The sequence below is a fragment of the Salmo trutta genome, chromosome 38 (assembly GCF_901001165.1).
Source record: "Salmo trutta chromosome 38, fSalTru1.1, whole genome shotgun sequence".
Lineage (NCBI taxonomy): Eukaryota > Metazoa > Chordata > Actinopteri > Salmoniformes > Salmonidae > Salmo > Salmo trutta.
This window is the reverse complement of record NC_042994.1, coordinates 6,377,153-6,398,967: the sequence shown is the minus strand read 5'-3', so window position 1 is coordinate 6,398,967 and position 21,815 is coordinate 6,377,153. Positions and strand designations below refer to the sequence as shown.

At 44.8% G+C, this 21,815-nt stretch overlaps 1 protein-coding gene across 2 annotated transcripts; it reads right to left on the bottom strand.

Annotated features, from left to right (window-relative positions):
• On the bottom strand, positions 1-21,107 carry LOC115178873 (MICAL-like protein 1). 2 transcript variants are annotated; one of them, XM_029740256.1, is made up of 16 exons: positions 20,112-21,107; positions 15,407-15,455; positions 11,809-11,950; positions 11,341-11,441; positions 9,173-9,327; positions 8,182-8,912; positions 7,982-8,054; positions 7,348-7,787; positions 6,530-6,900; positions 6,209-6,346; positions 5,795-5,921; positions 3,101-3,191; positions 2,933-3,006; positions 2,585-2,699; positions 2,420-2,466; positions 1-2,287 (listed from the first exon to the last, which is right to left on the bottom strand). In XM_029740256.1, the coding sequence occupies exons 1-16, from the start codon at positions 20,264-20,266 to the stop codon at positions 2,130-2,132; spliced, it is 2,967 nt and encodes a 988-aa protein (XP_029596116.1). In that variant the 5' UTR covers positions 20,267-21,107; the 3' UTR covers positions 1-2,129. The 2 variants fall into 2 exon arrangements, with proteins under 2 accessions (XP_029596116.1, XP_029596117.1); XM_029740257.1 differs by having other exon boundaries at positions 6,530-6,858.
• Between the last annotated feature and the right edge of the window lie 708 nt (positions 21,108-21,815).

The window sequence follows — 21,815 nt, the reverse complement described above, 5'->3', positions numbered from 1 at the left end:
TGTCTCATTCTCAGACCGTGATTATCCAACCCTAAACATTGTCCAATATAATATCTACAGTCCAAAATAATATCTACAGTCCAATATAATATCTACAGTCCAATAGTCAGTGATTTGGAAAACACGGTAAGTAGCTAGTTAAGAAATAACCTTTTCGCTAACAGCTAGAGTAATTATTTGGGTTGTCATTTCTCCTTCATCTCAACAGGCAGTCTTAACATTGTGCATTTACTCACAACAACGGGTTCCTCTTTACCACAGACTCAAACCAGACTACTGACTGACACACACACAACTCTTAGTTCTGTATCCAATCTACAGACGATGACACATACGCAACATCCATGAACAAAGGGAAAACCTTAGGACCACTGAATAAGCAGGAGATGAGGGAGTGTTCTTCTTTAGTTTCTATCATGATAAGAGACTGATAAATGGTAAGAAACCTGCAGTCACAGTATTTATATCTTTGTTAAAAGCAGATTTTAAAAAAGGCCTGGGTCACAATGTGCAAAGTAATAATGAAAAGGGATAGAAGAAACAACATATTGCGCTGAACCTCAAAGCTACAGAACATATACCTCCTCTTCAATTCAGTCTTTAGACATTTAAGGTTTTAGTCTTAAAGCAGTTGAGTTCTCTTAACTTTCTCTTCACACAAAGGCAACTTCAAATATATACAGTACAGAACGCATTGGAGTGGCTGTATTTGAAAGAGCATCATGGGAGCTACAGTAGGGAGCAGAGTATGTGAGTGGAGTGGAGCGAGGAGCTACAGTAGGGAGCAGAGTATGTGAGTGGAGTGGAGCGAGGAGCTACAGTAGGGAGCAGAGTATGTGAGTGGAGTGGAGCGAGGAGCTACAGTAGGGAGCAGAGTATGTGAGTGGAGTGGAGTGAGGAGCTACAGTAGGGAGCAGAGTATGTGAGCGGAGTGGAGCGAGGAGCTACAGTAGGGAGCAGAGTATGTGAGCGGAGTGGAGCTACAGTAGGGAGCAGAGTATGTGAGCGGAGTGGAGCTACAGTAGGGAGCAGAGTATGTGAGTGGAGTGGAGCGAGGAGCTACAGGAGGGAGCAGAGTATGTGAGTGGAGTGGAGCGAGGAGCTACAGGAGGGAGCAGAGTATGTGAGTGGAGTGGAGTGGAGCGAGGAGCTACAGTAGGGAGCAGAGTATGTGAGCGGAGTGGAGCGAGGAGCTACAGGAGGGAGCAGAGTAAGTGAGTGGAGTGGAGCGATCCCAATTTGACTGGAGCCTCGGAGCGAGATTCCCAAAGGCTGGAGCGTCGGCCTTCTCGCCCGCTCCAATAGCGCTCTCTTCACGAGCTCAGGGCATGCCCGGCCCAGCATGCATCTGTAGTCTAGTTGTGTGCTGCTATAGCCCCATGCATTAGCTACTGTCATGGAGTTCACTAAATATTTTCATAAAGAAACTGCTAAAACACACAGGTGCTAAATCAAGGTGACTTACAAGATGAGGACCAAGAGCAAGAGAGGGATTGCGGTGATGTAGCGTCCACAACTAAATAATCAATCGTGGAATCTGAAAAGACACGCATCCCGAAAGCATGATGGTGTACTTACCATATGCACATGCTAAAAGAAATAGGCTTGGCATATTCCAACGTATTTGTTTATTCAAATACTTATAATTCAAATCATATGGTTTGGTTTCATTACTTGAATACCAAATGGTAAGTCAAGGTCGTCACAAAAATAGATGGGTGTTGGTTAAATTGTGATTTTAATGAATGGAGCGAATTTGGAGCGGCCATTTTCTTTTCCTGTGAGCGCAGAACGGTTTTTAGCGGAGCAGTTGAAAAGAGGTGGATCGCTAGCACGAGCGGGATTTCCAACCGCTTAACTCTGCTCACATACTCTGGTAGGGAGGAGCGATTAGAAGGATATGCTACAGTAAGAGGAAGGAGGAGCAAATTACAGGTTGCACACATTACAGTCTAACATAGCTGTGAGAATCCTGGGTTGTTTTTCCTTCTCTCCCTCCACCGTGTTTTGTTTTCATCCATCGTTTCCTTGCTCTTTCCATCTGATATGTCCCTCTGTAAAGGATGGTATCCCTCTTCCTTTCTTCCATCCCTCTATCCATCATCCACCTCCCTCCTTCCATACCCTGTTCAGCTCTTGTCCTTCTCTGACATCTCCTTGCGTGGGCTGCCACCTTTTCCTTGGTTCACACTCAACCTCTTCAGAACCTTCATGGGTTTGAACTTCTCCTTCTTCTTCTTCTTCTGTTGCTGCTGCTCGCCCTCTGCTGCTGGCTCCTTCTGGAAGTCTGAAGGAAGGGAGAGATGGAGAAAGAAGAGAGGGGGAAGAGAGACATGGACGAGAAGCTTGAATACTTCTAGCGGAAAGAAAGATGAAAGGGAGAGTTCTAACAAAACATGAAGCTTTTGTCTCGTCTTACCTTTTCTCTTCAACATGGTCGCCACCAGCTTATCCTCTTCCTCTTCCCTGTTGGAGAAGCACAGTAAGATCACCAAAAACACAGACATCGACTGCAGATCACCTATCTACTGGCCCATCCTGCTCTAAATGAGCTCAGACAGTAACATGATAGGTGATTGATTACCTCTGCCTGTCCTGATCCATGTTGTTGATGATTTGGTTCCGCTGTTCGATGACGGTGACCAGCTCTGTCATCAACTCCTGCTCCCTGCCCTTGTCCTCCTCATTCCAGTCTTTCTCTACAAGATGGAGGGATTAAGAGGGGAGGATGAATGAAGAGTAACAGTGACTTAACACGTGGATTCTTTTCTGGACCCCGTTCCATTTCAGTGAATTCAGTCCAACAACAAAGAGGAAGGAAAGAAAAATGTAATGGAATCAGGTCTTTAGTTAACAAGCCTCCTATCCCAGGTAGCTGCAAGGGCCTTGTGCTCTATGATGTCATTCACAAACAGGAAGTGAGATCACACACCTGGCTTGTTAAGAAGACATCTCAGCTCATACTCTACATCAGCCTGCCTCTCCTCCAGGTTCTGCTGCTTTGCCCTGTCAAGAGAAAATAAATAAGTGTGAGAATGTTAAAGAGACAGCTGCTAAATGGGCCAATGAGCACAGGCTCTGGTGAGGTTTTGGTACGTACGTGTAGACCAGCTCAGCCTCGCGGCGCACCAGCAGGTGTTTCTCATGGATCAGAGTGAACCAGTCCACCAGCAAGGTCTCCTCCTCCTCATCTACAACAGGAACACCACCATGAGAATATGGATAATATTACACTATAGATACAAATATGGACTATTGACCTGACTATTAAGACTATTGAGCTGACTATTAAGACTATTGAGCTGACTATTAAGACTATTGACCTGACTATTAAGACTATTGACCTGACTATTAAGACTATTGACTATTTAACTGAATATTAGACTTTTGGGGCAGAAGGTAGCCTAGTGGTTAGAGCGTTGGACTTGTAACCGAAAGGTTGCAAGATCGAATCCCCGAGCTGACATGGTAAACATCTGTCGTTCTGCCCCTGAACAAGGCAGTTAACCCACTGTTCCTAGGCTGTCATTGTAAATAAGAATTTGTTCTTAACTGACCTGTCTGGTAAAATAAATAAAATATTGAACTGAAGATTAAACTACTGACCATTTATCTGACTATTAAACTATTGACTATATAACTGACTATTAGACAATTGAACTGACTATTAGATTATTGAACTGCATATTAGACTATTGAACTGCATATTAGACTATTGAACTGCATATTAGACTATTGAACTGCATATTAGACTATTGACCTGACTACTAGACTATTGACCTGACTACTAGACTATTGACCTGACTACTAGACTATTGACCTGACTACTAGACTATTGACCTGACTACTAGACTATTTAACTGACTATTAGACTATTGTCTATTTAACTGGCTATTAGACAATTGAACTAAAGATAAATAATAAATAGTTTAAACTGACTATTAGACAATTGCCTAACTACTAGACTATTGACCTGACTACTAAGACTATTGACCTGACTATTAAGACTATTGACCTGACTATTAAGACTATCGACCTGACTATTAAGACTATCGACCTGACTATTAGACTATTGACCTGACTATTAGACTATTGACCTGACTATTAGACTACTGACTATTTAACCTGATATGGATAGGGGGCAGTATTTTCACGGCCGGATGAAAAAACGTACCCGATTTAAACTGGTTACTACTCCTGTCCAGAAACGAGAATATGCATATTATTAGTAGATTTGGATAGAAAACACTCTGAAGTTTCTAAAACTGTTTGAATGGTGTCTGAGTATAACAGAACTCATATGGCAGGCAAAAACCTGAGAAAAATCCAAGCAGGAAGTGGAAAGTCTGAGAATTGTAGTTCTTTTGATTCTCTATCGAAACTACAGTATCTGTGCTGTTACGTTGCACTTTCTAAGGCTTCCATTGGCTGTCTAAAGCCTTCAGAAAGTGGATTGAGCCTTCTCCTGTCTCTGGGCAGAGTATAGGAGCTCAGTTACTGAGTGGTCTGCCTGAGGACAAAGAGATTGGATATGCGCGTTCCTGCGAGAACGCCGTTTTTTCTTTTCCTCCTTGAATGAATACACTATTGTCCGGTTGGAATATTATAGCAATTTTACGTTAAAAATACCATAAAAATTGTTTTTAAACAGCGTTTGACATGCTTCTAAGTACGGTAATGGAACATTTTGACTTTTTGTGTCTTGAAATGCGCTCGCGCGTTACCCTTTGGATAGTGACCTGAACGCACGAACAAAACGGAGGTATTTGAACATAACTATGGATTATTTCAAACAAAAACAACATTTCTTGTGGAAGTAGCAGTCCTGGGAGTGCATTCTGACGAAGATCAGCAAAGGTAATACAATATTTATAATACTAATTCTGATGGCGAGCTATGTACTCAGAATATTGAAAAATGTGCTTTCGCCGAAAAGCTATTTTAAAATCTGACACAGCGATTGCATAAAGGAGTAATCTAGTAATCTATAATTCTTTAAATTCAATGGAAGTTTTTGGTGGGAATATATTTTCTGAACATCACGCGCCAATGTAAAAAGCTGTTTTTGGATATAAATATGAACTTGATTGAACAAAACATACATGTATTGTATAACATAATGTCCTAGGAGTGTCATCTGATGAAGATCAAAGGTTAGTGCTTCATTTAGCTGTGTTTTGGGTTTTATTGACATATATGCTTGCTTGGAAAATGGCTGTGTGGTTATTTTGGTCTATGTACTCCCCTAACATAATCTAATGTTTTGCTTTCGCTGTAAAGCCTTTTTGAAATCGGACGACGTGGTTGGATTCAGGAGAGGTTTATCTTTCAAATGGTGTAAAATAGTCGTATGTTTGAAAAATTGAAATTATTGGATTTTTTAGGTTTTTGTATTTTGTGCCATACGATCCCATTGGCTGTTGGCTAGGGGTTCCGCTGGCTGAACGGGGTCCCGCTAGCGGAACGCCTAGATGTAAGAGGTTTAACCTACAATTAGACACTTTACTATTGAACTGAAGATTAAACGATTAACTATTGAACTGAGAATGCAGCCTCAGGATTTTCAACAAGCATTTCGCTACACCTGCAATAACATCTGCTAAACACGTGTATGTGACCAATACAATTTGACTTGGACCAAACATTTTTATAGAGACTCTCAATTGAACATGCTTCTTAGTCCAGGGGTAGGCTTAATCTGGGACCATGCAACCTCCCCATATCATCAGACTAGTCTGGAGAGGTTTATATGATAGCCAGGAGTGCAGAACACTGGTTTATCTGATAGTTTTACCATTGGGGTTATCTCGTAGTTTTTTCTCCAGAGCCACTCCTCTCTGCTCCAGCTCATCCAGCTGTTTCTCCAGCTCTCCCATCTCTCCATGGATGTCCTCTGCTGGGATGTACTGGTCTGACTGCACCTGGACAACACACACATCACAAAACACACTAGCACGGCAATCTTAAAATAATACAATATGGTATAGTTCGCATTATTTACATCCAGATTGAGTTGTTCCTTTGAAAACATTAGTACCACTAGTCAAACTATAACCAATAGCGTTGCCTATGGTAATAGCAGTAATAGTAGACTGTTGTCGGCTTGTCGCCACATTCCATAAAAAGACTTGGACTGTCTGATGCCGAATCATCGAGTGACTCATTGAATTACAAACTTTAGCTGACTGTGGTGTCCTCACAATCTCACCTTGCGTTTGATGAGGGGGAAGCCGTGTCCAGGTGCGGGGGGCCGGGCAGGGCGAGGGCCTCTAGGGGGTCTGGTTTTAGGGGAGGAAACGGGGGAGGGAGAGGCTTTCCTGTTGAATGGGTTTTCCTTACAAGTCCGCTGGAAGTAGAGAAGAAGAAGACAGAGATGAATGTCAAGGTATTAAATAATTATCATAGTATCTGTTAGGTAGGTATAAAGCTCATTACATTGAATATCTTGTATCATTAAAAGGTTCTTGGAAGTTAGTGGAGTTCATGTACTTTTACATGGTGAAGAAATGAAAGGTCCAGAATCCCTTACCTTGGGGGGTGGAACTGGGATAGCACTTGATGCTGCCAGGGGGCTGGGTGTCGTCGGGGGTCTTGGGGGCGGGGGCCTGGCACTCCGATTGCTCTGAGGAGTGGCCGGAGCCGATCTAGGATTGGCTGGCTGGGGAGGAGGGGAGGGGCTCGGAGAGAGGCGATTGGCTGAGGTGGAGGGGGTGGAGCCACCACAGGGCCCACAGATGGAGGGCTCTGATACGCTCTTGGTGAAAGGGTTGTCCTGATCGCCTGTGGCTCCGCCCCCTAGGGAAGCTGGGTGGGAGGAGCTATGGTCGGAGGCAGAAGATAGGCTCTCTATGCTAATAGCTGGAGAGGGAGAGGAAGAGGAGGGCTGGGAGTGAGGAAGGGCTGAAGAAATAGAGGGATGAAGTGATCAGAAAAAAGGAGCAGAAGTTGAAATGGAAAACAAAGTAGAGTTGGATGGGAGGAGGATGGAGAGAAAAACATTGTAAACATCCATGTATACACATCCAATGGTAACTTTCAAAATAACAACAACAAAACCACAGTGCTGTGCAGGACATACAAGACACATGATTTGAGGTGAAGTGGATAAAACTAGTCCAATGCTCTAACCCAGTGGTTCCCAACCTTTTTTGGTTCCTGTACCACCAACTGAATTTTGCTCTGCCCAGAGTACCCCTGAAGTACCCCTCTCGTGCATTTTACCAGGAAGTCTATGGTCTGATAAGTTTTCTCAAGTACCCCCTGTGGGTAGGTCCTAGGTCCCCCGGTCTGGGAACCACTTCTCTAACCAACTTCTATCCTACCCTGTTGCCATCAAGTCCCACTGACCTGAGTTAGAGCCGGGGGCCTTTGGAACAGGCTTTGGGGGCGCCGGGCGTTTCTTGCACCTGGAGCTATTGGGGCTTGCAGAGCGGGAGGAAATACCCCCAATGGGGGGCGTGTCTGGGTCAGCTGCAGCGTCTGCAGCCTGGGAGATGCTGTACCACGGATGACTCGCCACCACAGTGGGAGAAACCAAACTTCCTACTGACCCCTCCCCTGACCCCACCTCCTCTTCCTCTACTTCCTCATCGAAGGGGTTGGCGGGTGCAGGGGGCGTGGCTGGTCTGGAGCCCTCCCCTTTTAGAGAAGATAACGAACCAGTGTGTGAGGGTGTGGTCACTCCAGGGGGAAGGGGAGGTGCTGGTTTCTTCTTGGGTTCTTGGGATTGGACGAGGGCCAGCCAGGGCGGGTTAGGGGGTTTGGGGGCGTCGCTGGACAGACTGGAGCTGAGAGACAGGATGAATGGGGGAGACAGAAACAGAAAGGGAGGGGGGAGACAAAACAACAAAGACAGATGAGTGCATGAAAACATCAACATGCATTAACACACAAAGACTGCTGTGCAGAGACTGGGAGAGGAACAGATGAAGTAGTCCAATCACTGTAGACTAGTAAAGATATGTTAGTCAGTATACGGAACCTTCCAGGGGAGTGGGATCTGTCTCGAGGTCTGGGAGCTGGAGGAAGAGATCTCCTGTGTTCACCACGATCACCTGAGAGTCAAAATCAGAGGTTTCATATATTTTATATTAGGATGGAGTTCACAGTTCAATTGAGGATCTACAGTAGCAAATAGCACTAACTTATTTCAGCTGTCAATCACCTTAATCGACCACTCACCATTGACCGCAAGGTTGTCAACGCGGGGTGGGCGGACCCTGGGGGCTGGACGAGGTGGAGGGGAGGGCTGTGACAAACGGCGAGGGATGGGGACTGGCTTACTGTCCCCTAGTCCTAGATGACTGACAGGTGTAGGAGGGATAACCCCATTGGCTGTGTCTTTGGCTGGTGTCGGAGTCTCCTCCCCCTCCTCCTCGATGTCATCGAAAGGGTTGGGAGGAATGGAGGAGGGTGGAGGTTTGACCTCTTTTTCTCCTGCACTGTCTTCCCTCTCTTTCTCTGTTTTCAAAGAGTCAGTTTTTGTCGTTGAGATAGGACATGGTGTAGAGTCAGAGTCATTGGTTGGTGTGGGGGTGTAATCCTCATTGGTGACGCCCTCTTGGGGCGGAGTCTCTTTTTGAGGTGTCTCTTGGGGCGGAGTGTCTTGGGGCGGAGTCTCTTGGGGCGGAGTCTCTTGGGGCGGAGTCTCTTGGGGCGGAGTCTCTTGGGGCGGAGTCTCTTGGGGCGGAGTCTTTGCCGCCTGGTCCCTCCCAGAAGGAGGAGAAGTTTGAGGCAGCGTGGGTCGACCAATCCTGACGGACGGAACCGTTGTCGGTCGCTTGCTTAGGTCCGGTCGGCCGTTCTGATTGGCTAAGGCAGACCTGGCAAAGTGATGGGTGCAGACCAGGGAGCCGACCTCGTTTCCTAGCTTGTAGGACCCAGGAAGCAGAGTGCTGCTACACTCCCTACACCTGAGAGAGGAGAGCAGGAGGCAACATTCAGACTATAGTAGGCTCTGACATACCCTGTGGTAAGCACATTGATTAAACACTTGTAAAAACAAGTTGAATTTCTTCAAACTCTGGAAATGCATGTCAACAGAGGATATACAACTGTCTGTTTTGAGTAACTGGAATAGCAGTGTTTTATCATTATACAGTGAACAGATTCAGCAGTATGATGTAGTAGCTGTGCAGACCAGAGATACAGTAAGTGAACGGGTGGTGTTCACCTGAAACAGTGGCGGTGGTAGAGCTTGCCGTCGACCAGGAACCTCTGCACCAAGTGGACGTGCCTCTGGCAGGCGGCGCAGCTGCTGCTGAGGGTGCTAGGCTTCACCCCCGCCTGTACCCCTCCGTCCGTACCCATCGGACCAGGTAGGCTCAGCTAGCACGGGCGTGGCAGGCAGGTGGCCAGGGGGTGAGGGTCGCAGGTGGAGGGGGTGTGGGATGGGGGAGATGGAGAGGATAGGGGGGAGGGAGGGAGGTGGGGGGAGATCAAACATGGAGTCAGGATTGAGGACGTGGAGGATTAATTCTGCTTATCATTCTGCTTATCATTCTGCTTATCATTCTGCTTATCATTCTGCTTATCTAGCTAAAACCAGTCTGTTATATTTCATCACCTCCTCGGCTTAGAGTCATTGCCTTAACTAGCTACATTTATATTATAATCGTTGAAAAACATCGTCTTCATATTAAAAAGTGATATGTATTAAGTGGAAAAGTAGTAACGTTCCAAACCAGCCGTTAATTATCAAGGAAAGTCTAGTAGAAAACTAGTAATAGTGATGTAAGAACTCTAGCAGGTGTTTTTAAGGTTGAGTTAAAAGTCAAAGGGTTAGCAGCAAGTGTTCAAACTTGGCACACAACGTTAGTAGTATAAAACAAGTGTTAAATAGTTAGTGTCTATGTACAGAGGTTAAAGTTCAAAATGACTGACCTAACTGTTTCGATCCCCTAGCCCCCCCCCCCCCCCTACTGTCTAGGCTCAGGACCAGAGAAAGGGGAGGAGATCAGAGGCCAGGAGGAAGAAGAAGAGGAAGAAGAAGAGGAGGAGGAAGAGTAGGGAGAGGAGGAGTGGATTTCCGTCTAAAGAGGGGGAAGAAAGGAGGAGGCCGGTATGGGGGGGGACGGTGGGAGGAAGTGGTAGAGAGGGCATGCGGAAGAAGGGGAGAGACAGGATACAAAAGGCTATCTTTAAAAGAAAAACAATGGAGGCTATGCTTATAGGATATAGCCCACATCAATACTGTCTTATAGGCCATCTTTTTGAGATGGCCTCTCCTACAAGTTTAGCCTAAAATGCATTTAGTCAATAGAATTACTCAGTCCCGTACTGCGTTGATGTAACGGACAACGTGACTTCTATCGAAACTCACACACACCAACTAGTACCCAACCTCTACCATACGGTCACACCAATAGATGCCGTAGACAGACAGACAATCCATTCATGCATCTGACCCGTTAGCATTGACACCTGATACTGTGACAGTCAACGCTATATAACACCTTTTGAGTGACTGTCCAGGTGTTGGTCCATGCCAAAATACAAGCACAAATACCTTCCCTGTTATGTTAAACAAATACAATGAATTAGTTATTGTTGTCATGCATGTACAATAAAGTTAAATCAATGTAGTATTTTTGGTATTTTATTAGGACCCCCATTAGCTGTTGCAAAAGCAGCAGCTACTCTTCCTGGGTTCCACACAGCCATTAGTTTCACTTAATAAGGCTTAGAATTAGAATCATGTGAATGACATCATACACACAATCCGTAAATGCAGAATATCTGCATATTACAAGCCGATATTCACGTAATAACAAGGAAAACATTATTTCCCATGGACCCCCAGTGTAAAAGAGGCAACTTTGTCGTTGAGTTTTTGTTGTAGAGAAATAACATACACCAGGTCAAAAATCCCGACCTACGGTTCGCAGTGCTCCCACGTTGGGAACTAGAGCCTGTGAGATGAGCCCTTTGGCTTCAGGCTATTCAGCGTGGGACAGCGGGGAATTGTGGGGAGCTGGTGTTCAAGTAGGCTACACGTAGCTAGCTATGTGTGTGGAAAACAATTCAACACAGGTTAGACATTTAACTTGTTTAGCATAGTCTGTTTGAAACGCCATTCACTACTTGTAGCTGTATAGTCTGTGTTGTTGGTCTTGCCTAGCTTAATGTTCTAGTTGGAAGCTAGCAACACATATAAACAATAGCCTAAATGTAGGCTAATATTGCTGGGGGGCAATGAGGAGATTCAGGACCTTTCCCCTACGGGCCTTTCCCCCCATACGCGTTTCCATGGCAATTCCATTGTTTTGGTCGCATTCCATTAACCTCTTTACCACATGTATTCATGCATCATCTTATTCCCGATACCATTGTAGCCCTTACCTCGGGCTCAACCACTTTGTCTTCCAGAGGGGCCACCGGTCTCTTCTGGGCCGGCTCAATGTGGCCTGTACCACTGGACCTCTTCATGCAGGGGGGGTTGGCTACAGGAGAGGGAGATGGTATCAGTCAATTTCTAATTGAGTTTATGCGTTGGCTAACTGTAGATATTTCCCCTTGCGCCAGAGCACTATAAAACCCAGAGGGCCTTTTGAGAGACCAGTTACAAATGCAATCGTAGCTGTGTACTAAAGGCCCAGGAGTACTGGACCACCGGTCAGTAAGCCATCGTTGTGGAACATTCAGATAGAATTATAATTATGTAGAACAAATATGCCTTCGTGACAAATAAAAAAGGGAATCACGTCAGCTCTATTCATGACAATTCTATCTGCAACATTCCACAACACAGTCCTGGATTGGCGCTTTGACGGTGTCTGGGTCCTCCACCCCCAGAGCTGTACTACTCACCATGGGACTTGTTGGTGAAGAAGTTGTAGTACTGGGAGACGTAGGTGATGATGCTCAGCCTGTCAGGCACTTTCATAGACACCATGTCCTCTGGGTCCAGCAGAGCAGGGATTCCCAGCTCCTCCTCCGCCACCTCAAACACCTAGAGGAAGGAGGGCGGGAGGGAGGGAGAGAGAGAAAGACAATGTGAAAATAGACATCAGTTATTTTAGTGTGTGTGTGTGTGTGTGTGTGTGTGTGTGTGTGTGTGTGTATATATATGTGTGTGTGTATGTATATGTGTATGTATGTATATGTGTATGTATATGTGTATGTGTGAGGGAATTAAGTATTTGACCCCCTCTCAATCAGAAAGATTTCTGGCTCCCAGGTGTCTTTTATACAGGTAACGAGCTGAGATTAGGAGTACACTCTTAAAGGGAGTGCTCCTAACCGCAGCTTGTTACCTGTAAAAAAAAGACACCTGTCCACAGAAGCAATCAATCAATCAGATTCCAAACTCTCCACCATGGCCAAGACCAAAGAGCTCTCCAAGGACGTCAGGGACAAGATTGTAGACCTACACAAGGCTGGAATGGGCTACAAGACCATCACCAAGCAGCTTGGTGAGAAGGTGACAACATTTGGTGCAATTATTCGCAAATGGAAGAAACACACAAGAACTGTCAATCTCCCTCGGCCTGGGGCTCCATGCAAGATCTCACCTTGTGGGGTTACAATGATCATGAGAACGGTGAGGAATCAGCCCAGAACTACACGGGAGGATCTTGTCAATGATCTCAAGGCAGTTGGGACCATAGTAACCAAGAAAACAATTGGTAACACACTACGCCGTGAAGGACTGAAATCCTGCAGCGCCCGCAAGGTCCCCCTGCTCAAGAATACATATACATGCCCGTCTGAAGTTTGCCAATGAACATCTGAATGATTCAGAGGACAGCTGGTGAAAGTGTTGTGGTCAGATGAGACCAAAATGGAGCTCTTTGGCATCAACTCAACTTGCCGTGTTTGGAGGAGGTGGAATGCTGCCTATGACCCCAAGAACAACATCTCCACCGTCAAACATGGAGGTGGAAACATTATGCTTTGGGGGTGTTTTTCTGCTAAGTGGACAGGACAACTTCCCCACATCAAAGGGACGATGGACGGGGCCATGTACCGTCAAATCTTGGGTGACAACCTCCTTCCCTCAGCCAGGGCATTGAAAATGGGTCGTGGATGGGTATTTCAGCATGACAATGACCCAAAAACACACAGCCAACACAACAAAGGAGTGGCTCAAGAAGAAGCACATTAAGGTCCTGGAGTGGCCTAGCCAGTCTCCAGACCTTAATCCCATAGAAAATCTGTGGAGGGAGCTGAAGGTTTGAGTTGCCAAACGTCAGCCTCGAAACCTTAATGACTTGGAGAAGATCTGCAAAGAGGAGTGGGACAAAATCCCTCCTGAGATGTGTGCAAACCTGGTGGCCAACTACAAGAAACGTCTGACCTCTGTGATTGCCAACAAGGGTTTTGCCACCAAGTACTTAGTCATGTTTTGCAGAGGGGTCAAATACTTATTTCCCTCATTAAAATGCAAATCATTTTATAACATTTTTGACATGCGTTTTTCTGGATTTTTGTTGTTGTTATTCTGTCTCTCACTGTTCAAATAAACCTACCATTAAAATTATAGACTGATCATTTCTTTGTAAGTGGGCAAACTTACAAAATCAGCAGGGGATCAAATACTTCCCCGCCCCACTGTATGTGTGTGTACATGTGTGTGTGTGTGTGTGTGTGTGTGTGTGTGTACGTGTGTGTGTGTTCATGCACGCATTTATGTACACTTTGATACTTGACCCCCTGCTTCAAAAAAACCTCTGTGTTATTTGGTCATAATTAAATGTTGAAGCCAGAATATTGTTGGTTGGATAACCATCTGCCTAATGAAAAATTCCACTGAGGAAATTAAGGCCTTAATAGTTCTCTGCCCCAAATGGTACCCTATTCTCTATATAGTCCATAGGGCTCTGGTCAAAAGTAGTGCACCATGTAGGGAATAGGTGGCATTTGGGACGCAGAGCTGGTCAGGTTACAAAACACTGGGGATAATACAATCACTTGGCAGCTGTTCAGTAAACAGGGCCACAATTGATGCAAAACTGTGTACATGTAAACAAACTGTGTACATGTAAACAAACTGTGTACATGTAAACAAACTGTTACAAACTGTGTACATTTAAACAAACCAGTGAACAGGAGCTGTTTTTGCATGTGAAAAACTGACATATTGATCAAATGTAATATCAGTCAAAACAACGACAGCTTGCAGACAGTAGTTGAGCTGAATGTTATCCCAGCAGCAAGATCAACTCTAGCAATTAACTCAAAACAGAACGTCCCATGATGACTAAACCTTCTCAAGGATTATCAGTAGTCAGATAAGTCTGAGAAACAATGGTAAACAAACGCAGGGGAACAACTGAAATCTACCGTGTAGACAGTGATTGGAAGTTAATCATCTAGCTTTAGTTTAGTATGCTGCGTGTTTGGGTTCAGGATTAGGCTGTCTCGGGCTAACTCAGGCTAATGCCGTAGCTACAGTGAAACACTGCAAAATGTTCACAGATATCCGACATGCTGCCAATGAAACAAACCGTTATTTCGACCACCAACTGCTTCAACCCTGAAAAAGCTCTTGGATAACTGGATAGAAATGCTATAGGTAGGCTAACCAAGGCCTACTCAACATCAGGGCAATGTTATTTTGGCCCCTTTGCAGGTGTTGATAAATAAATATTTGGCTTTGTTATTTAAAAGAATTGCTACAAACAAACCTATAGCAGAGGACTAGTGTTTTTTTCACATCCTCCCTTTGGTTAACTGCTTTGTCTTTCTTTCCTGTCCTCATTTGCTTGCTCTCGCTCCCCTTTCTCTCCTTCCCTCCCCCCTTTGCATGTCAGGCTCTGGCAGGAACCAATAAACAACTATGCTCTCTACAGACAGAGACACAGACAGACAGGACGACAAGAGACACAGAAAGACAGACAGGCCGACAAGAGACACAGAAAGACAGACAGGACGACAAGAGACACAGAAAGACAGACAGACAAGAGACACAGAGACACAGACAGACAGAGACACAGACAGACAGAGACAGACAAGAGACACAGAAAGACAGACAGGACGACAAGAGACACAGAAAGACAGACAGACAGACACAGAAAGACAGACACAGACAGAGAGACATGAAACAGACAGATGAAAATGTATGATAGTTAGTTGACTAACTGCAGACACTACTCCACTGTCTCACCCATGTGACACCTGTTACTCATCTCTATTACCTTCCTAAACAACACTCACACTCTCATAGACACCAGCAGGCCTACACCTGTCTACACTGTGTTCTAGCATTACAGAACTCACCCAATACATACCCTACCACAGACACAGAGGAGGGAACCAGAGTAACAACCATGACTGACTTGTCACAGCTAATTACAGTATCCGGCAACATGAAGTCACTAGCTGGTTCACAACTAACCATTACATCTAGGCCAAGGCCACTAGAGTGTGTCTGCGTGTGGAGGAGTGATGTGTTCTAGTGACTCACCAGACGGTTGTTCTCGTAGACATTCTCTTTGGAGAGGGAGTCAAAGTCTCTGGAATGACAGGGGGAAAAAAAGACTACATTTAAAATCTAAACAAATAACCTACTCTAAGTCATTGATAGAATCACAATACTACGGTCAAATGATGAGAGATCACACTGCTATTGTTAGGTAAAAGGGTGAGCATCTAACCAGACCAGAAATAACCCATATAGCATATTAAAGCTATGATATGTCACTTTTTGGGCAACCCGACCAAATTCACATAGAAACTTGAGTTATAGATCAGTTATAGATTGATTCCCATTGAAAGCATGTCTAAGAAGTGGTAGATCTGTTCTGTACGTGCTATTTCTCTGCTTCCCGTTCTGAAGTTTTGTGTTTGCGTCTTTTACTTTGGGTTATGTACACCTGCTTCAAACAGCTGAATATACAATATTTTGGGTTATGGAAAATATATTTCACAGCGGTTTAGATGGTACAATGATTCTCTACACAATGACTGTTTGTTTTGTCACACAAAGTGAAATTAGGCGAACTATTAGAATTTTAGCAACCAGGAAATGGCGGAGCGATTTTTGCTTAGTGCATCTAAGTAATGACAGGCCTAACTATCTGGGTGGGGGGGGTGGGGGGGGGGGGGGGGTTTAGTCAGTTTGATCTCATCTGAAAAGTATTGAGTGATGGCCCATCAAACACCATCAAGATCCGAACAGAACGAGCAACAGTGTTCGGCCATACACAACCAGATACCTCTATATTTCACTGAGAATGGGGCCACAGCACCATCAACATCAGTGTTTTATGGGTGAACCCCACTGTGATGAAAGCACAGCAGGTTGGCTCAACACAGCAGTAATGAGTAGGTGGCTGGTTGACTGGGCCTGGAGCAGGGAACTAAACCTCATGTTCCCACCAGTTAACATCCTGCTGTAAAACTGGGTCTATGTCTCAAATGGAACCCTATTCACTATGTAGAGCACTACTTTTGACCAGAGCTCTATGGGCCCCGATCAAAAGTCGTGCACTATGTAGGGAATAGGGTGGGATTTGGGACACACCCTACAACATTTGTGAGTTGCTTTTGGATGCAACATCTCTGCTCTATTAAAGAAGGGAAACAGGAAAAACACCAACATGTTGGTTCTCAGTCTGGATACAGGAAACCTCACTAGCACAGCCAGCCACAGACTAGTATGAGACTGCCTATAGCACAGTCAGCCAATAGACTAGTATGAGACTGCCTATAGCACAGTCAGCCAATAGACTAGTATGAGACTGCCTATAGCACAGCCAGCCAATAGACTAGTATGAGACTGCCTATAGCACAGCCAGCCCACAGACTGGTATGAGACTGCCTATAGCACAGCCAGCCCAGACTGGTATGAGACCGCCATGAGACTGCCTATAGCACAGCCAGACCACAGACTGGTATGAGGCAGCCCATAGCACAAAGTGAGCTCTGTTCTCCCCCTAATCTGACTCCCATGGCCCCAAATGCACTTAGCCTAGCCGTCCTGACCTAACTCTACGTCACACACACACTGCCACTCTGCTGTAGGCCTACTGGTGCTAAAGCGCTAATGCTACAGCCAAGTCTGCTATTACTCAAAGTTGTGCAAAGTGCAGCAACTGCCACTGCCAAATCCTCCTTGAGTAACACTGGAGTCTCTGGAGAGGTGCCTCTCAGTGCTTCAACAGCTGACAGCCTGACAGGCCAGATCAGAGCAATGCTTCCCCTGTACTCATTTAGCAGCGGCTAAATTGTTGTTGCCACAACAACAAAAATGTAGAAAATAATTGACCTATCACATTTTTTTTTAGAATATAATCTTTGAGGACAAGAAATCAATAAAAGCTAGTCAGGGAGAAACAAAGTCTACTAACAATAGATGGAGTATTTTTGGTATGGCTGGATTAGTGATGGGGCACACAGGGTTAGGGTACATGCCCAGGGGCCCTGATTGATTTTGTTATAATGTTTGAGCATAAGAACACAGAATTAGCCATGGCAAAATGTGTATAATTGAAGGAAATTCAATTTCACACTGCAAAATGTTCTCTCGGCTCCACGGGAAAAAGTATAGAATTGCAAGAAATTTACTGGAAAAACAGCACATTTTTCTCTCTGCCAACAGTTCCAGACTGACTTAACCCACTCCTTCTGCGAGCATTGCACATTTTTGGGGGGAGAAACACTGCAGACCATGACATGGAAGGATGAGGAACTGAGAACCTAATCCAACAAGTTTTGCTGCCCTGCTCACAAGCTGATTTTCGATGAGGGGCCTGCCATTGCCACCAGGTGCTCGCTGTCAACCATCCTCACGATTAAGTCCTGTACTGTGTGTGAGTGGACTTGGTGTCGCTGCCAACAAGCTACATGCTCTGGTGGTTAACAACAAAACACAGCATGTAGTCAAATGTCCTCAGCATATTTGCTGGTGATGTTGCTGCGTGGACAGTATAAAGAGAAAAGAGGAGACATTTTGAACAGTCTGGATGGGTGAGCTGCACGGTGTGGGAGAATATGAACTTCAACCCGTCAGAAAGGTTCAACTGAGAAACACAGAGGTAGAGAACACCGTGTCAGGGTGGAAACGGGAAGTGAAATACAGAAAAGGGGAAAAGAGAGACAATAAGGAGGCCACTAGCGTCATGTGCAGGGGAGAAGGACAGATCAAACAAAACACGTCTGACATGAGGAGACCGTAGTCTGGCACCGAAATCACATGAAACTGAGGTCAATACTGACTGAATAATAACTGATATGGGCCAATCTGTCTGAACCCATTGATGGATCTACTGAACAAGGCTGAGGAAATAATACAAGTTACTGAGGAAATAATACAAGTTAAGCTACCCAACCTTGGTCAGTAGCTTCACTTTAATCACCTTGCTTATTAACCCTGAACCAAGAGCCACTTCAGTCAGAGAGAACTGGACCCCGTCTGATCCTGAATGACATTACTAGGTTTCAGTCAGATAAGTCATTTGTACAGTACAGTGGCGTGCTGAATGCTGTCTGTGCTAAGAACTGGAGTAGCATCGCTGTGCAGTACTGTACACTGGCTGGCTAGAGTAGCATGAGAGCTAAATGCAGGTTGACAGGAGGAGGCCCCTGCTGCAGATTACCCTGACGGCCTGTCTGTCTGGATCAGACTGAAGACAGTCACAGAGAGGTCAGGCCACTGCAGCGCTGCTGGTTGGCTGATGAGGCTACCTGGCCAAATAGCTCTGAGCTCAGGGGACAGAGGTAGAGCTGGATCTTTAGCCTTTGACCCATAGAGATAGATGTACTGTAATATATCTGGTGTCATTTGCCCTCACTCACTCCCTTTCTACTGTACGTAGTAGTTGAAGGCTTAGGTCACATTGTGTGATCTCATGTCCTGTCCCACACACACACACACACACGCCAGGATAGGTGCAGTGGGTAGTACTGGTGCAGTGTGTATGAGATCCTGCATGCAGGTCATGCACGCTTGGTTTTCACACACGTTGAAGGACATGGACACACAACATGTAACATCTGCTGTACAGTAATAAGACATTCCTTTACACAGCAGTTACAGAACGAGGTGCATGGTCGTACCTGAATCATCTGTACTGTATTGAATGGGAGGCATCATGGTTTGCTCACTCCTACTCTCAGCCAAGGCAGCTCTATTTACCATCTTCCGCCTCCTTGCAACCCATCATCGCAATAATTCTGATGCAGTTATTTTGTGGCCTAACTGTGCCCTTGTTTTGTGACTGCAGTGTGTGTGAGTCCCACACAGGAAAAGGAGTGTGTTGTTACAGACAGGGCCAGACCCGTCAACCCACATTAGATACTGCACACTTGGCTTAGCCTTGGTTTTCCCCTTTCTAATGCTGCTTAGAAACAGTCTCTGCAATGACGCCTGGATTACAAGTCAAGCCTTGGTTTGCTGGCTGTAGTAGCTCACAACAGCGTTGTTAGTGGAACACTGATTGTCGTGGCGAAAGGCAATGTAGGTTAGCAAAACATATCTTCCTGCACACAAACACTGGTGCTAAAATGATAAACACCAACACAAGCTAGAGGGCACACCCTCCCTATATTTAGTTGCATGTTGAAGTGACATGATCTTGATCGAGTTCAGAAGGTTTCCGTTCCACAGTTCTGTGAAGGTGAGGACAAACTTCGTTCCCTGGCTACATAATTCCGAAGGTGGTCTGGCTCTGGCTGAGAGGACTAACTTGCCACCCCATGATATTATCTAGTTACAGGCTAGATTTATTTATTTAACTAGGCAAGAACTAGATCAGTTCATTTAGCCTAGCGTTTGACCAGGAACACAGAGTGTACTTGAGTGTCCCGATAGGATTAGATTACAGTGAAATCAGCAGTCACGCATTAAGGTATCGAAGTTCAGCACCCAGATAGTTCTGTTGTTAACAGTTGTTACATTGTAACAGCACGTTGCAACATTGTACTTAGTGATCCTATTTTGGAGCAACAAATTGTTAAATTCTCGATGAGTTTGTGAGTTCCATTGTTATTTTAGAATTCTTGTCAATATTGACATTTTGCCCTGATGTGTTAAATAAACCCACTCTTTGTTGCTGTCGTGTTATGTTTCTAAATATTTATTGTGTCAGAGGGACAAGATCATCTTGTTTAGGCCTGGGAAGAAGTGGAGAAAGTTTTTCAAAGGTTATTGAAACTAACTAAATACTTACATCAAATCCGGTCTATATCGGTGGATTATGGCACAGAATGCCAAGCCATCCCTGAAAGACGATGACATGTTCTTGATGTCTACATCGTTGTAACTCTCGCATTGTATCCTACACCATTCTTGAAGTGCTTTTAACGACCCCATGTTTGGAAACATTCAGATTTGTATTCCTTTCAATATCGGTCTCATCCCGCTAATAAGTTTCTGTAGGATTCTAGAAGCTGTCCTCCTGCTTTTCCAATTTTGGAGGACAACACCCGAAATGACTCATTCGGAATCCCATTGACTGGTCGAGGATAGTAGCGTTGAAGTCACGTTTGGTAGCAAGCAGGCTAACTTTGCGATGTCAATGAAACATTGTTTCCACAACTCCGCCAGCAGATGTGATCAAAGTTTCGATCTGCAAGTTTCCCCAACACGCACAATCAATAATCACCATATAAAAAGAATTCTACATACAATGGGTTAGACAGCTTGTCACAGAAATGTTGTCAGTGGCTGGCTAGCTACCTGGATTAGCTAGCTTCGGTCCAAATTTAGACGAACATCTCAACCCTGCTTCAGACTGATGCAGTTAGCATTTTAGCGAGTTAGCTAGCTGAAGCTAACTAGCCATGTTTTCACTTGGAAAAACACATTCATTGACCCGAAACGTGTCCCTTATTCGTGTGAACTCAGTTCCAATCCTTATGTTGAAGCATTCATCCAAAACTTTAAATGGGAAACGTCGTTGCTTGTTATATGGTGCAGTCCCATCTGCGTCGTTATACCGGTCAGACTCCAGAACAAGGCGCTTTTTCTTTCTCGTGCACTCTTCTTGGCGCCAAATCAGAAGATAAATGTATCAAACGCACAGTTGTGTTTGGATGGCGATGATGGTTAGTTAAATGTGTCATGAAAAATTAATTATTGTAATCAAGGCAGCCGATCATTCTGCCAAGCCTTGCTTCGGCTGCCTGCCGTTGAAATGAAACGAATTCAACAACGTTACTCCTATGTGTCCGCTAGAGGGAGTAGTTAAATACTTTTTTTGGCAACTATAATTACAACTATAATTACACTCAGTCTGTTAACAGCGACACAAACTCACAAATTGACAACTTTTATGGAATATGTTGTTGGTCTCCCCTCTTCTCTGTGGAGTTTAATAGACGTATAAGTGAAACTCTAAACTGCATATTGCTGTTTATGTTTCCAGTCTGTGCTATTAGGAGCAGGTTAGTGCACAGGCTTGTCATCAATGGTTGAGGGTTGAGAACACACTTTGTGGAGGCAGAGACGGATCAGGTGTATCAGTCATTTAAAAAACATAAATAGACCATGGGCAACAGCCAGAAGGCTTTAGCCTACTGGGTGTGTTTCTATTGAAATGTATCTGTCTTTCTCCTGATGGAGCCTTTACATGTGACGACGAAACATTGAACTTTGTGCCTTTTCGTGGCATCTGTGTAGAAAAGTGACATAAACATCCTGGAATATCAACCATGGAAGATGAGATGATCGTGCATGACATAGAGTTATGGTGTGTGAGTAGTGTCTGTGTATTTGGATGAGAGCAGCAGGTCTGGGGCTGACATGTGGCAGTATGACTTGACATTTAAAAAAAATATATATATTAACAAACAAAAGAGGAAAGTATGACTTGACATGGAGGCTTTTGGTGCAAGATGATTTCGGTCATAAAATGCATCATCACGCACCTCAG

Excerpts from the sequence above, each read along its gene's own strand:
- LOC115178873 (XM_029740256.1), bottom strand. The coding sequence starts at position 20,266 with ATGTTTCCAAACATGGGGTCGTTAAAAGCACTTCAAGAATGGTGTAGG. Across the intron at positions 11,951-15,406 it reads TCTACGAGAACAACCGTCTG|GTGTTTGAGGTGGCGGAGGA; the intron begins GTGAGTCACTAG and ends TCCTTCCTCTAG. Across the intron at positions 5,922-6,208 it reads TCCCCCTCATCAAACGCAAG|GTGCAGTCAGACCAGTACAT; the intron begins GTGAGATTGTGA and ends TGTGTTGTCCAG.